This window comes from Phyllopteryx taeniolatus, chromosome 11, assembly GCF_024500385.1.
Source record: "Phyllopteryx taeniolatus isolate TA_2022b chromosome 11, UOR_Ptae_1.2, whole genome shotgun sequence".
In the NCBI taxonomy this organism is placed as follows: Eukaryota; Metazoa; Chordata; class Actinopteri; order Syngnathiformes; family Syngnathidae; genus Phyllopteryx; species Phyllopteryx taeniolatus.
In genome coordinates, this window is record NC_084512.1 from 5,344,951 (window position 1) to 5,360,541 (window position 15,591).

The following is a 15,591-nucleotide window of genomic DNA, read 5'->3' on the forward strand; positions in this document are numbered from 1 at the left end:
ATTTTTGGAAAGCTGAGTCAATTTTCACACACTTTCCCTTTCGCCCAATTTGAACACACCCAAGCTTGATTACCTCGAGACCTGTCCAATGAAGAAATCACGTAAATAGAACCTGTCTGACAAAATGAAGACAGCCAAAAGATCTCAAAAAGCTGCAACAAAATGCCACTGTCCAAAGAAATTCAAGAACAGACAAGAAATAAATTGTTTGACATATATCAGTCTGGAAAGTGTTACAAAGCCGTTTCTAAAGCTTTAGGACTCCAGAGAACCGCAGTGAGAGCCATTATTCATGTATGGACAAAACACGGAACAGTGGTGAACCTTCAAGGGAATGGTTGACCTACAAAAATTACCCAAGAGCACAGCGAGGACTCATTCGGGAGGTCACAAAGGAACCCAGGAAAACAAAGAAACAAGTGCAACCAAACCGACCCAAAATATGTCTAGTAAATTTGACACATCACAGAAAAGTCTTAACAAGTCGGACAATGAACGAATGGATACCAAAAAAATCACAAAGTATGTGAAATCAGGCTTCAAAAATGGTCAAGAATTGAGACATTCTTTCAGCTTCCAGACGCTGTGTGCGTGTAGCTGAGATCTCTGAAAATTCCACCTCCCCGAGCCATATGTCAACAATTCAGTATTATATTGTTCTCAGTCTTTGCAGATCTTTTCAGCCATCATCAAACATATTGAATATATTTTAGAACCAAAACAAGAAAATGAGTTTGGTTGCACTTTAAGAACTGCGAGCATCTCTTACCTCAGTTTATGTCATGGGCAAAAATGGCATCCATTGCAGAGTTCCTAGGCCAAAACCCATGCTGACCAAAAAAGAACATAAATGGCATAAATGAAAATAAAACCAACCTCTGAAAGATTCCCAAGATTATTTTAAGGACTGATGAGACAAAAGTTGAACTTTTTGGAAGGTGTTTGTCTAGTTACATCTGGCATAAATGTAATTTCAGAAAAAGAACAGTCAAATACTGTATGGTGGTGGTCGTGTGATGATCTGGGGCTGCTTGACCTGAATGAGTTGCTGTGATTGATGGAATCATGAATTCTGCTCTTTACCAGAAAATCCTGAAGGACAATGTTCAGCCATCAGTTTGTGACCTCAAGCTGGAACACACTTGGGTTCTGCAGCCGGAGAATGATCAAATACACACCAGCAAGTCAACTTCTGAATGGCTTCACAACAAACAGACAAAATAAAAAATTAAATGAAGGTTTTGGAGTGCCCTAGTCAAAGTCCAGACTTGAATTCGATTGAAATACTGTGACATGATCTGAAAAAGGCCATTCATGCTTAAAAGTCCTCCATTGTTGCTGAATTAAACAGTTCTGCAAGGAAGAGTGGGCCAACATATCTACACAGAGATGTAAAAGACTCATTGCCAGTGATAGAAAATGCTTGATTTTCAGTTGTTGCTGCTGAGGATGGCCCAACCAACCATCCATCCATCCATCCATTTACTGTACCGCTTATCATCACTAGGGTCACGGGCGGGCTGGAGCCTATCCCAGCTATCTTCGGCCAACAGGCGGGGTACACCCTGAACTGGTCGCCAGCCAATCGCAGATGGCCCAACCAGTTAAATTACTTTTTCACACAGGCCAAAGTAACTTTGAAATGTCTTTTCCTTAATAAATAAAATCACTGTTTAAAAACTGCATTTTGTTTACTTGGGTCATCTTTGTCTGATATTTATATTGTTTGATTATCTTATCTTAAACAAAGTAGGGAAACTGCAAACAAACCAAAAAAAGTGAGAAGGGGGACAATATTTTTAGTATATACTTGTGTCTTGATTTTAATCTTACGTCATTACTGTCCACATAGGTGGGTTCTGGGGGTAGTTGTTGAGATTCTTTGCCCCTTTTGAAGGCCTTTCTGTGTTCCAAGTTTGGTCCATTATGGCAGCTGTCTGGAAGGCAGAAGCAGAGCGTCAGCATTTGCATAATGCTCTCTTCTTAATTCCCTCGAGGTGCCGGTTTGACAGTGTTTCTATTTAAAAACTCAACACAAAGCACCTGATTCAACTTGCGGTATAAGAGTGTTAACATATACTAAAAAACTGGCAAAACTACCAAGGTTATAGAAAATGAGTCAAATCATGTATACATTTTCAATGTATCAAGACAAATGATGTGGCCTTAATCTGTTCACTACCAGTGATACATTTTAGAGGGAAAATTATGCTTGAGTGGACTTGAAAACTCTAACCAAGATAGTCCCCTGTTAGAAAAGATGAAGAAGTGGTTCTGGTGAAGACTTTGCAGCAGGGAGGCGGCTCATAGTTGATATCGTGCCCTTGCAGTGCATTGTCATACGTATCATTATCCTGGGAACAACATGCATTGAAAGGTTTGCTACTTTAGAGGGAACTGTAGCGCTGTGTAAATAATTTTGCCATATTTTTTATTTTTTTTCAAACTTACATATTCCATTTCAGATAAATCTTCCAGATCCACCATCACCTCATCTGTAATCACCATAGATCATCGTATTGGAATTTGAGGAAAACATGCTTCAATTACGAAACCCCGCAAATTGATCCAATCACTTCACAGATAAATCAGTCTTGTGTGTCTGTTACGGAAGCAGTGAAACATGTCTCGCCTTCATTTAAGTACCAAATTATCTGTTTTCCATCATTTATATAATCTAGTCGTCCATCCATTTTCTGTTCTGTTACTCTCATAAGGATCACTGGTGAGCTGGCGCCTATATCCCAGTTGACTTTGGAAGAGAGGCGTGCTATGCCTTGGACTGCTTGCCAGTCAATCACAGGGCACATACAGTATAGACAACCATTTGGACAATTTTTAGAAACAATTGTCAAAGTAAATAACTGTTTTGATTAAAAATATGTATATTCTTCAATAAGGTGTAAATGATGACATTAGAATACCGGCTAAAGTAACCTTCAATTTAATTTTAATACATGATTGCGTGCATAGTATGGTAGATTTATGGTAGATGGGACTGATTGGCAAAATTATTAATGAAAATTAACTACAAAACTGTCATTGACCCTAACCCTAACATGAAAACAGAAAGAATTATTTTTAATAACACTAAAAAGCTTCTAATGGTGTTGTAGTGACCCTGCTATGCCTCAGTTTGCGCTTTCAAATGCGTCTGTTTCAGAGATGGAAACTGACTGTCTTCATTCAAGTCATTTTAGGTGTAAAGATGCAGATGTTACCTTTGTAGTCTCTCACAGGTACTTCTGGAACTGCTTTGCTTTTCAATCTGCCACATGGAAGGACACTATAAGCAGGGTATCAGACTGAAAAGTTTAACATTTTATTCATCCATCCATCCATATCCATCCAGGTAGTTTAAGCAATGAAACCCATGGTCCATTTTTGGTATTTTTAGTAGCTAACTTTCAATTTAGTAACTCACTGTAGGGGGCTCGTTTACTCCAAAAAATATATATATATCATAATAATAATAATATGCATATGGTTAATGAGCATTTAGAGGTGCTGCTGTATAAAAATAATTTGTCTTAAAAATTAATAGGGTTACAATATGTTTGTTTTATAAATGCAATCTATTCCTCTTTTGCTGTGGCTTAACATTTAAAATATTGGTGGTTTTGTCACAGACCTTCCCAAAAAGTGGTATGTTTCTCTCTCATATATGTGGGGATGAAATTTCATTAACTGGACAAAACAGTGAAATCGATCTTGCCTGGCCGGGAGCTCACCACCCCTGAACCTGCAATTTGTCCTCTTTTTACACGAGCAACAAAGCCCTATGCTTCCCTTGCAGGTGGTGAGTCCACACACAGTCGTTTTAACTTGGTGTATATGTGCCATGAACATAAATGTACAACATAAATGTGATTTGGATAACTCAAATGACAGCATTTGAGGCATGAGGTTGCATTTTTTTCTGAACAAAAGGAGAATCTTAGAATAGTGTTAGAAGGGAAAGACAGCTTTGAACTGAACAGACATGTAAGTAAGTTTAGTAACACAAATCTTGAGTGTAGCAACTCCAAGTGGTTTCTATCCTTCAAGGGATTCATATCAGAAACAGTACGTGAGACAGAGGCCATCTGTTTTATATATTTTTGGCTTCATAGTGTTTCTTAGTGAAATGACTGTGAAAGCGGAAACATTTTCCAACAACACACACATTCATGTTTAGATGTTAGAGGTCTGCTATTGTAATGGCCAACAAACGTTTAATTGTTTTTGTGGTTGTAGTTAGGTGGCAAGCTGTTAATTTTCCATGCATAAGTAGTCTATTATGGGTCAATTTTGACCTGGGCCAAGAATATCCTCACATTATTAAATTATGAACTACAGATCTTTGCAAAATTTATTAATAGCCTTTCTGACACTCATAAATGGATGATTAATCCTGAATCAATGTTTCAGAGTAAAGGGAAAGTGTATTTTCTATGTTTTACAGCACTAGTTTTTAAATCTAGAACCTCTTGGAAGGTAGCTTAAGCCCGTCTGCCATAACCTCAGTCACGGAAATATCAGCTCATAAAGCTTCATGAGTTTATGACCCAGTTTTGATCGAATAATTGATGGCAGGTATTTTGTTTTTGCAGGTGAATGTCTTGTGCCTATGTCAAGGCACCCTCTGACCTCTGTATGGCATCTGTTTCTTATCTTTTGTATTTATGCTCATTCATTTGCTGTTTTCCCCAATGTCTCTTCAAAGACTAACATGGGGATGTTTTTGCTGGAATCCGGTCAAATGTGATTGGAACACAAACAGTTCTCGGGACTTTTTCAACTTCACCTGTGAACACCTTGCCCACTGACACATTAAAAAACTGTACATAAGATGTTTTCGATAATCCTCCAGGACATTTCAAAAACCATCAGGGGCACGTTTTAGTGGAAACCTGTTTCAAATGTTCTCGGGACATTTTGCATTTCAATCGCCTTTTGAACACAGTTACCATTGTCCCATAAATAATACACACATTACAGTTTCACAGTTTTAAGATTCCCAACATTCCCGCCATTTTCTTTGAATTGACAGAGACTGGTGGTAGGTCCAAAATCTATTTTAGTAGATACGGGTCAAATTTAACCTGGAACAGGCACAGTGTATACAAACTTTGCAGCACATGTACAAAAGAATGACATTTTTAAGTATTTCCATTTTTGTTGATTTCAGATCACTTGATGAAAAGTCATGAAATTTCAGGCTGAAAGAATGCCATTTAGGGTATTTTTATTGGTGTCAAATGTCGAATTGGACTTGGACAGTATTTAATTGTTAAAAAGAAATATAAAATATTAAATGTACCTTTTTAGTTTATTCAGGTAGCTGTCATCATTTTTCTGGATGTCCTGAGCAATCTTTTGAAGATGCCTAGAAAAAACATTAACATAGTTGGTCAGATAGAACCCGCAGTGTAAACGTGAATGGGGAAAAGGTTGAATAGGGCGTTGCTGTTTTTAAATTTTGTAGAATGGCAAAGGCACAGCCTTAGACTATAAATCATTTTGGTTGGTCGAGTTAACAGCTGTAACACATTCCTTTAAATGTCAAAATAAAAGTCATGTTGTAGTTCAGATGGTGAGAAGAACTCACAGAGCTTACCGAATCTTTGCTGTGGCAGAAGCTGCGAGTTTACCTAAAATATCCATGTTTTCACTCAACCCAAGGCTTTACATATTTAAGCATCATTTATCTCATACTGTACTGTAGGTCTAAATAAGTCACACCTTTGGAATTCATTCTGGTTGCCCCCCCACCCCAAAAAAAAAAAGAATCACTTCTCTTTTCTATTTCTTGTCACTCACACTCTTAAACTAACACTCACACACAAAAAAGTTGATTTGTGTGACCACAATTTTCAACAAATGTCTTGCATCAGCAGGTGCAAGTGCTGGGACCATCTCGTGTTGGTTAGGGGTGTTATTGCACTTCCTTATATGGGCCATTACCATATAATTTATTAATGATTAAGAAACTTGTAAAAAAAAATAATTATTATAATTCAGCAATTTTTTTATGCCGCCTTGGTTTTATGTGGGTAAATGTCTCCCATGCTAAAACAGCCACGCTTAAAGTTCTATTTTCAAAAAGTTATTGATGATTTAAAATTTTAGGCATTAATAGTAAAGGCAATCCTTATTGACAGTGCAAATGATGGTAGCCCTGGCCCATTGATATACACTTCTTTTTATAACGGTAAAGACATAAACAGCTGCATAAAAATGTGTTGCCCTTCAAATTATATGGCTACAAGTGCATAAATGATAAACTATTTAACTCTTGTCTTTATACAATTGTAGCGACGGTAAAGACATGCAATAGTTCAGACACGTTCACAAATGCATACATATTCATTCATATCTCAGAAATAACACCATTTATTTTGTTGTCTGCTATTTTGCGAATGCAAAATGGCTGCCTCATCCTGGCACTTCAGCTCACAGGTCCCTCTCATATATTCCAACAACACAATAAGGCTGTCTCCAGTGACATTAACAATAAAGACAGCTGGACTGACAAAGAAGGACCATAATAATAATAATTCAAATACTCATATGAGTAAAAAATGGATTTTCAAAAAGACCTACATTGGGCTATGTCAACTATATTTGATCAGATTATATATAGAAAGGACCCATAATACTTATTTGACACTATTGCAATCTGGAGGTGTAATGTAAGCACATCTTAAATCATTGTATTATTTTCGTCTCTCTCGTGGAAAACTGTAATGAAGTTTGAGTTGTGGAATGAAAAAACAATGCATTTCCAGTTAAAGTCCCAATAGGATCATCAGTTTCAAACTTTTCTAAATCTTTGTCCACTCAGAACTGTAGGAGAACAGTTATTAGGAAGCATTTTGGATTGATGGATCCATCCATCAATCCATTTTCTGAGCCGCTTCTCCTCACTAGGGTTTGCGGGCGTGCTGGAGCCTATCCCAGCTATCATCGGGCAGGAGGCAGGGTACACCCTGAACTGGTTGCCAGCCAATCGCAGGGCACATACAAACAAACCACCATTCGCACTCACATTCACACCTACGGGCAATTTAGAGTCTTCAATCAACCTACCATGCATGTTTTTGGGATGTGGGAGGAAACCAGAGTGCCCGGAGAAAACCCACGCAGACACGGGGAGAACATGGAAACTCCACACAGGCGGGGCCGGGGATTGAACCCCGCTCCTCAGAACTGTGAGGCAGACACCTTAACCAGTCGCCCACCGTGCCCCCTGGCTACTTTCATTTATCAATAATTGCGTGAGGAATCCATTTTTAGACTTTTGTTTTAGACTTCCGCATTGGGAGCCGTTGCTCCAATCTAACTTTACCACCACTGTGACATTTAACTCAAGTTCACCAATCAAACAAGACAAGAAAGTCAGATGTCCGCACACAACCCCTTCTATTGGGCTTCGCGGGCCAAGCAAAGTGAGTCGTGACAGCTGCGTGCGACTCATGTTTACATTACAAACTAGGAATAACAAGATCTTTAAACATGCAGTGTAGTTTTGTAACTGCACAAACTTTGAAATTTCAGCCCACTTTTAACTTGAGAAAACACTTTGCGGTAAGTTGCAGATGTTTTGGCTGTTGTTTTGGCTGTGCATATGGCAACATTAGCACTATTTTATGGTCACAAGTAACTGTAAAACATGAATCATGTTCTCTCTCTCTCTCTCTCTCTCTCTCTCTCTCTCTTTCTCTCTCTCTCTCACACACACACTTTATCAATTAGTCCGGTCAGCAAACAGCTTCTTCATTCAGTCATTTTAGTGTTTAAAGCAAATAATGTTTCTTTTATGCCCTATGCATGTGTTGTTATTTTTTTTCCACTTAAAATTGAAATGGTAGCAAGTGTGTGTGGACTCCCATTGAACACAAATTTGAATGTGATCTGTTACTTCTGAACACAGCCACATACCAGTTATAAGAGGGAGTGGAGCCTTTTGCAACCAGATTTATTTGTATTTATTTTATTTAAACTTTATTTAACCTGGCAAAAACGGAACATCTCTCTTGCAATGGTTAGCTGCCCAAGAAGGCAGCAAGTTGAACGTCAAGTCCAAGTTATTCAATCACATTCAAGTTTATTTCAGTTGTTTATTTTTACCTCCCCTGTCAAAAAGATATAAAAATAAATCAGTTTATTTATTTTTTTATTTGACGTTCATGCTCTGATTTAAAAAGAAATCAGACGTTACTCACTACTTACTCAGTAGAATTTTCACTGAGTACTTTCTTACTCTTAAGTAATTATTTGGAGGACTACTTTTTACTTTTACTTGACTCATATTATTCTAAAGTAACAGTACTCTTACTTGAGTACAATATTTGGCTCCTACCCACCTCTGGTGTTAAGGAAGAGATTTTATTTATTTTTTACATTTTTATTAGTTTTAAGGAGGCTAAGGTGAGTGATAAGAATATGGTCATTGTTACTTACTGCCGATGGAGGGAGCTGAACCTGCTCATGTCGCCATCTAACATGTTCTGTTCAAACAAACAGAGATCAGCTGTAAAGATCTGTTAGGTAACAAGATCACGATAGAGGTGATATTGCACATACAGTATGTCAGGCTAATTACAAACGCTAGATGGCAGTATTTCACAACCATTTTGTTCATGCCCTCTGCCTACATTATAATTTGCTCCCTAAACTAACATTTAGAGGTGATACTGCGGTCACTTTAGGGCATTTCCAGGAGACACATTTATTTCCATATTTTATTAAGCAGCACTTCTTTGTGATAACCACAGACTACGAGCAACATTGCAGGAGAATGTGCCCATGACTTGAGTGTTACTTGGCATTGTACAGGCATCTTATATTTGCAAAGTATGTAGCTTGTTTACATTTACACTTGATTTATGAACAATTTAGTGTCTGCATGCTGATTAAAAATACAACCCTTTTGTCAAAGTACCACATTACCATGCATCCCTCAATGCATCCATCCTTCTATCCATCCATTTTCTCCTGTTTATCCTGTTCAGGGTCATGGGTGAAATGAGGATTTTCCATCTGACTTTGGGTGTGGGGAAACCTGGACTGGTCGCCAGTCAATCACAGGGCACATATAGACAAACAAACATTCACACTCACATTCACACCTATGGGCAATTTACGGTATTCACGCATGCTTTTGGAATGTGGGAGGATGCTGGAGTGGCCTGAGAAAACACACACAAGCACGAAGTGAAATGCAAACTTCACACTGAAAGGCCCACGGTGCGATTAGACAGTGAGAACCGTGTGAGGCAGACACGCTAACCAGCGGGGCACAGGGATACTATGTTATCATCAGCATTTGGGGAAAAAAAAAAAAATATTGTATTTTTTTTTTGTCAAACTTTATTTCTGTTGAGCAGCAATGTCATCGTAAATGGAAGGAAAATGATTACCATAAAATATGCAACAATACTAACTAAATTATGTATTCCATTCTTCATTCATAATTCAGTGCTCCAGGTCGTTCCATTTTCCTGCTCTCTCTCTCTCTCTCTCTCTCTCTCTCTCTCTCTCTCTCACTCTCTCTCTCGCTTGCTCTTTGTTTTAAATTGTTCCTGTTATGGAACTCTGTGACAGTAAAATGCCATATGAACAAATGGAGGAAGGCAGTTATTCATTTAATGGGTAATAATAAACAAGAATAGTGATGTTCTTTTATCTAGTCCACCTCAGGGAGGCATTTAAAGCACCTGACATGACTTTTGTGTGAACGTGGGAAACTCCAGGTAACAGACAGCCCCAAAAATATGCACACAGTGAACGCCCTTTAAAGCAGAGTCTTGTGATTGAATCATTTGTAAATCACAGGGTGAGATTGCTTAATATGAAAGGCTTTACCTCCTTCAAATAAAATGAACTTTGACCCCACACTTCATCATTATGCGTCTTACAGTGGGGGAAAAGGTGTCTGTATAAATCAGACTTAGCCTTCTGACACAGAATAAAATATCAAATAATCCACCCCAGTGGATACTTAGGCACCGTTCCGATGTTGAATTATTTATAGGAGAGTCTGTGCTTGTTCAAATGAGACACAACTTCTCTCTGAGCTGCAGACTATCTCTCCATTGTATCACACACTGGAAGCCTTGTTGAGCCACTTTCAAATCTTAATAACTCACCAGCTGTTAGAATAGTGTTAAATTGGCATTTGTGAACAGTTCTTTTAAGCACGACTTCTGTCTTTATATGACAAGGGTGTGTGGATATAATAAAAATCTAGTGCATTTTAAGGGGAAACAATCATCTCCACAACCATTTTATCATATTTCTTCTTCTTTTGTGATATAGTTACATTTTGGGAACTGCACTGAAGGCTCACACTGATAAAACCAAGTTCACATACTCTCAAAATTGGGACAATTTGCTTTGCCAGAAGAAAAGATGAAGTGCAAAATGATCAGGGTTCACTTTTGGCCTTAGTTTGTTTGGATGTTGTTGCATTTTTTGACTAGTTAGGGTTATTAATTCATTCGTTCATCTTCCGTACCGCTTATCCTCACTAGGGACGCGGGTGTGCTGGAGCCTATCCCAGCTGACTCTGGGCGAGAAGTGGGGTACACCCTGAACTGGTCGTTAGCCAATCCCAGGGCAATATTCAGGGTAATTTTATACCTTTTTGTTTCTGTGTTGCCTATTTAGGAATTATATTACGACTACTTCCAACAATTTTATTTATACAATATCCTACGTACTCAGAGTTGCTTTACAGAGCATAAAAAAAGAACAATAATTATTAAAGTTAAATAGTTAAAATGTGGCGGCATGGTGGACGACTGGTTCGAGCGTCTGCCTCGCAGTTCTGAGGACTGGGGTTCAATCCCCAGCCCCGCCTGTGTGGAGTTTCCATGTACTCCACATCCCAAAACCATGCGTGGTAAGTTGATTGAAGACTCTGAATTGCCCGTAGGTGTGAATGTGAGTGCAAATGGTTGTTTGTTTATATGTGCCCTGTGATTGGCTGGCAACCAGTTCAGGGTGTACCCCGCCTCCTACCCGAAGATAGCTGGGATAGGCTCCAGCACTCCCGCGACCCTAGTGAGGATAAGCGGCTCAGAAAATGGATGGATGGCTGGATGGATAGTTAAAATGTTACGGGCATTGGAAGGTGAGTGTGACCAGATGGGATTTTAAGGTGTGTGCAGTTGCAGATGAGTTGGGGAAGTGTGTTCCGAAGGGAAGGGGCAGCAATAGAGAAGGCTTATTGTCCCCAAATTCTGTAGTGGTGGTTGGGGAAAGAAGGTTTAAATCAAAGGAACTGAGCCTGCGTTGGGCAGTGGGGGTTTTGGCAGTGTAGCAGGTCAGTAGGAAAGGGCCTGTGATCAAGTGCTTTGAAGGTGAGGAGAAGGACTTTGAACTGGATGCTTTGAGGAATTGTGTGGAGGATTTGGAGTCATTGGTTTGGTCTGCATCTGTCCCTCCAGTGTGCCTTGCTCCTCTGTCATCCAATCAGCTTCTGCCCTCCTCGTGGCCTTCTTACTTGTGTGTTGTTAGTCTCAGTGTATTTACCGCTCGTTCCCTATGTTGTGGTGAGCCTTTTTGCATAACTATTTTTGAATTCAGTGATGACTCACCTTTTGTTTAAAAATAAATGTAAAAATACAGAAATTATTTGGCTAGCCCTAAGCTTCAAAGAATAAAGTGGGGCACTGGTACACATATATAATTTTTTAACATCCTTACCAATTTTTTAAATGTGGGTCACCCTACACATGATGACAAGGAAAAAAAATATATGCCTGTGCCAATTGCTCTTGTATTTGTGGTGTACTCGATATGACCAACACACCACAATACACACATTAGCAATATCGGTACCAAGTACAAGTCTCCTCCTCTAAAGCAGACATCTGTCATAGTACCAAGACTGACCTGTGAGAGGCAGTAGTTTGCCACAGGGCATCCAGACTGCCCGGAAAAAAAACAAAGCAGAAAAAAAGAGTAGTAGTAGAGGAAGAAATAGAAGAAGTTAGGCTAACTCTTAGCTTATCTGGTAAATAAATTGTTGTAACTCTTCTCCTTGTTATTTGTATTGTGGTGAATGACTTGAGAGACGTGTTATGCAATGATTCAATACAACCAGTTGGTCCTCTATTTGTATCCGGCAACAGTGCAAGCGTCAGGTCGGTTCCTATTTGGCTACTGAGACCATGACCCTGCTGAAGTTGGAGTATTGATTGAACAGGTTTACCATTTCAGATTGTCGGCCCCCAACCATTTTCTGAACAGATCGGGGAGGAAAAGAATTACTCTTAACACACCCCACACCACAGGCTAACCAGTTAGGATAATCTTTTAGAGACGTCAGGACTTTGGTGACTTTGGTCAGAAGTGGGGAAAAAAATGCTTAATTCAGTCCCATTATTGATATGTGTGTACTCCCGCTTAAACACAATTGAGTCTTCGTTCAAACTGAAGCATGTTTTCGGGTTGTGGGGAAAAATACCAGAATATCTGAAGAAAATCTGCACAAGCACAGGGAGAACAACAACAACAACAACAACAAAAACCACACATCTTCAAGCGAAGACTATGAAACGTGGTGATTCCACCATCCTGCTAATTGGTTAATATACAGTGCTATATCATCGTTCATCATTTACACCCCTGCTATAGCGTAGATTTTTAATCAAACATTTTTAATGGGTTTTTACAGTATGAGGCAAGTCAGAATTTAGAGTTGTGTGCCTTTAGTGTAGTACCACGTTGTGCCGTAACATGTCAGGCAGCAGTTAGGTTAAGCGATGCCACGTAGAGAAGCTTGCTAACTAATCTCCAGTAATAGACATGTATACACAACAGAGCAGAGAAATATGCCTGTAAGCATTTTTGTATGCTCTGTTTGTACAAATTGTTTGAAAGTTTATATTTACCGTATAAACCATGCTAATTTCTGTTAGCCAGCCTATAGCGTTACCCATTGTATGTTAGCATTAAGCTAGCAGACTTTTGTTTAAAAACTATATGGTTTGCCTGAACATTTTGCCAGAACAGTTCAGTTTTTAATTGTCTTTTTGTTTTATGTTTCAGTTTTACAATAAACTACAACTGTGAGACACTATTAAACAGTTAGAAGCAAGCATGGTGTTCCCTGTGCAAATGAGAGAGTGAGAACAAGGCACTAAGGAATACTTCAAAAAGTGTCTTTAAAACGTGGGGGTTAAAAGTATTTAAAAAATGTTTTTTTATGAACTCTCTAGATTGTGGATTTTCACCTATTGCAAGTTGGTCTGGAATGTGTTCCCTGTGATAAACAGGATTCACTATATATTTATTAGAATCATTATCGGAACGGACAAACGTTTGTATAGTCACAGAAAACATTGACTATTTGTTCATGAAACTTCAACAAAGATGTACCGGGGCAGTGATCTTTCAACAGCCTCTGTCATGTCACATGTAACAAATGTTTAAAGTGGCCTTTTCACATGGCTTGTTTTATAATTGTATTATGTAATTATTTTCCAACCTTTTGAGGCATCTTATATATGAATATCTTCATGAATATGCAAATATATACAAAAGGAGCTCTCAGTGGGTGACATTCAGTGACCAGTTATTTGCCCTACTCTGCCCTTTGACACATGCTGAGTTCTTGAGTCAAATGGGAAGTTTCATGATAATGATGTGGACTCATGCATATACAGTAAACTAAGTAAAACACTTCCACATCACATAAATTCACATCCACGCATGTTATCGTCTGAACAGTATTTAATGGTTAACCTATGAACATGCATCATTCTGCATCACGTGCGTGACAAAATAAACAGCTTGGCTTTAAAGCATCTACAAGGATGTGATAGAACCATGAGTTCCTGACAGACAGTACACAGTGAAACAAGTGGATCGTTAGATTAACACTTATCATGTCTTATCAAAAGCAGATCCAAATAAAATCTGGAGTCAACTCACAAGCAACTCAAATGGCGAAAAGAATGAATGGATCTGCATTTAAGTGGGGTAGAAACATAAAAACTGGGCCGACTTTAAGAATTTCCCCTCCCGTCTGATCAAAGTCAGCTGAAGTAAATTTATCGGATGCACCACCATTTTACACCGACTTTACACCGATCTGATCGGCTTGATCGGTATCGGCAGATAATTAGCATTTTATGATGATCGGCTGTGTTATTATAATACACACGTAAACTGCTAATTCAAGCCGATCAGATCGGTGTAAAGTCTTGAATACTATATTTAATATTATTGTAAACCACTGTAATATTTTGCACCGGTTTGAAAAAAACTGTACTTAATTAAAAAAAAAAAAATTTGGATTAAAAAAAAAAGGTTTGAGCCACTGTAACATTATGTGCAGTTTGAACATAATTCAGTGATTCTTTCGCATATCACAAGATGAGTAGAGGGAGCCCACATACCACTAGTGGTACTTGTTTTACAGTTTGAGAACCATTGATTACAAGCAGATTTTTTTCCTTTTCATGTGTGGGGTCGCTGTGTGTAAAAGCGATTAAGATGTTAGTGATCGGTATGTGTGTACTTTGGTTACGTCCGAGTGGTTCTTCCCACCTCCCACCAACAAAGTTAATCCGAAATCTGCAATGCAGTTTTTTTTTTTTGTGATGCTGACCAACAAAACAGCTTATCCTTCCTTAGTTTTACATTGGCAAGAAAACTTATAGCTATCAAAACAAATACTTCATATTTGTGCCTGGTGAAGGTAAATATAAAATGTCCTCATGTTAATCACTTTTAAAGTTCTTCAATCATGAGAAACAGAATAAAAGCAATAATTCAGTTTTCCTTGCCTCAGCATTATGTGATTACTACAACTTGCTCATGATTTGAAGGTAATAATTTAATTTTCCGAGTTTAGTTTAATAGGTTGTAATAAGACAATTTAGACAATGGGATTTTTGTAACTGAAAATTGTCAGTGATAATAAAAGCAGCAGCCCCTTAATTACACTATATTGTCGAAAGTATTGCTCTTAAGTGACATCCTATTTCTAATCCATCCATCTATCCATCCATCCATTTTCTTCCGCTTATCCGAGGACGGGTCGTGGGAGCAGTAGCTTTAGCAGGGAGGGCCAGACTTCCCTTTCCCCAGCCACTTTATCCAGCTATTCCGGGGCGATCCTTGGTGTTCCCAGGCCAGCCGAGAGACGTAGTCTCTCCAGCGTGTCCTGGGTCGTCCCTGGGGTCTCCTCCCGGTTGGACGTGCTTGGAACACCTCACTGGGGAGGCGTCCAGGAGGCATCTTAATCAGATGCCCAAGCCACCTCATCTGGCTCCTCTGTGGAGGAGCAGCGGCTCTACTCTTGAGCCCCTCCTGGATGACCGAACTTCTCACCCTATCTCTAAGGGAGAGCCCGGACACCCTGTTGAGGAAGCTCATTTCCTCCGCATGTATCCTGGATCTTGTTCTTTCAGTTACGACCCACAGCTCGTGACCATAGATGAGTGTAGGAACGTAGATCGACCGGTAAATTGAGAGGTTCGCCTTTCGGCTGAGCTCCTTCTTCACCACAATGGACCGATACAAAGTCCGCATCACTGCAGACGCTGCACCGATTCGCCTGTTGATCTCCCGTTCCATTCTTCCCTCACTTGT

The 15,591-nt window shown here is 39.1% G+C and overlaps 1 protein-coding gene across 6 annotated transcripts in view; it reads right to left on the minus strand.

Annotated features, from left to right (window-relative positions):
* Nucleotides 1-15,591, minus strand: part of blnk (B cell linker) — a 31,350-nt gene that overhangs the window by 10,323 nt on the left and 5,436 nt on the right. For 2 of the 6 annotated variants that reach the window (XM_061790013.1, XM_061790010.1), the window contains exons 1-6: nt 5,600-5,756; nt 5,303-5,368; nt 3,222-3,268; nt 2,452-2,495; nt 2,237-2,354; nt 1,834-1,937 (exon numbers count right to left, since the gene is read on the minus strand). In XM_061790013.1, coding sequence (XP_061645997.1) covers nt 1,834-1,937; nt 2,237-2,354; nt 2,452-2,495; nt 3,222-3,268; nt 5,303-5,368; nt 5,600-5,646 — 426 coding nt within the window. In that variant the 5' untranslated portion in view covers nt 5,647-5,756. Of the gene's footprint in view, nt 1-1,833; nt 1,938-2,236; nt 2,355-2,451; nt 2,496-3,221; nt 3,269-5,302; nt 5,369-5,590; nt 5,757-8,445; nt 8,489-15,591 lie in introns of those variants that run through there. The other 4 variants (XM_061790011.1, XM_061790015.1, XM_061790016.1 and 1 more) reach the window with 4 other exon arrangements.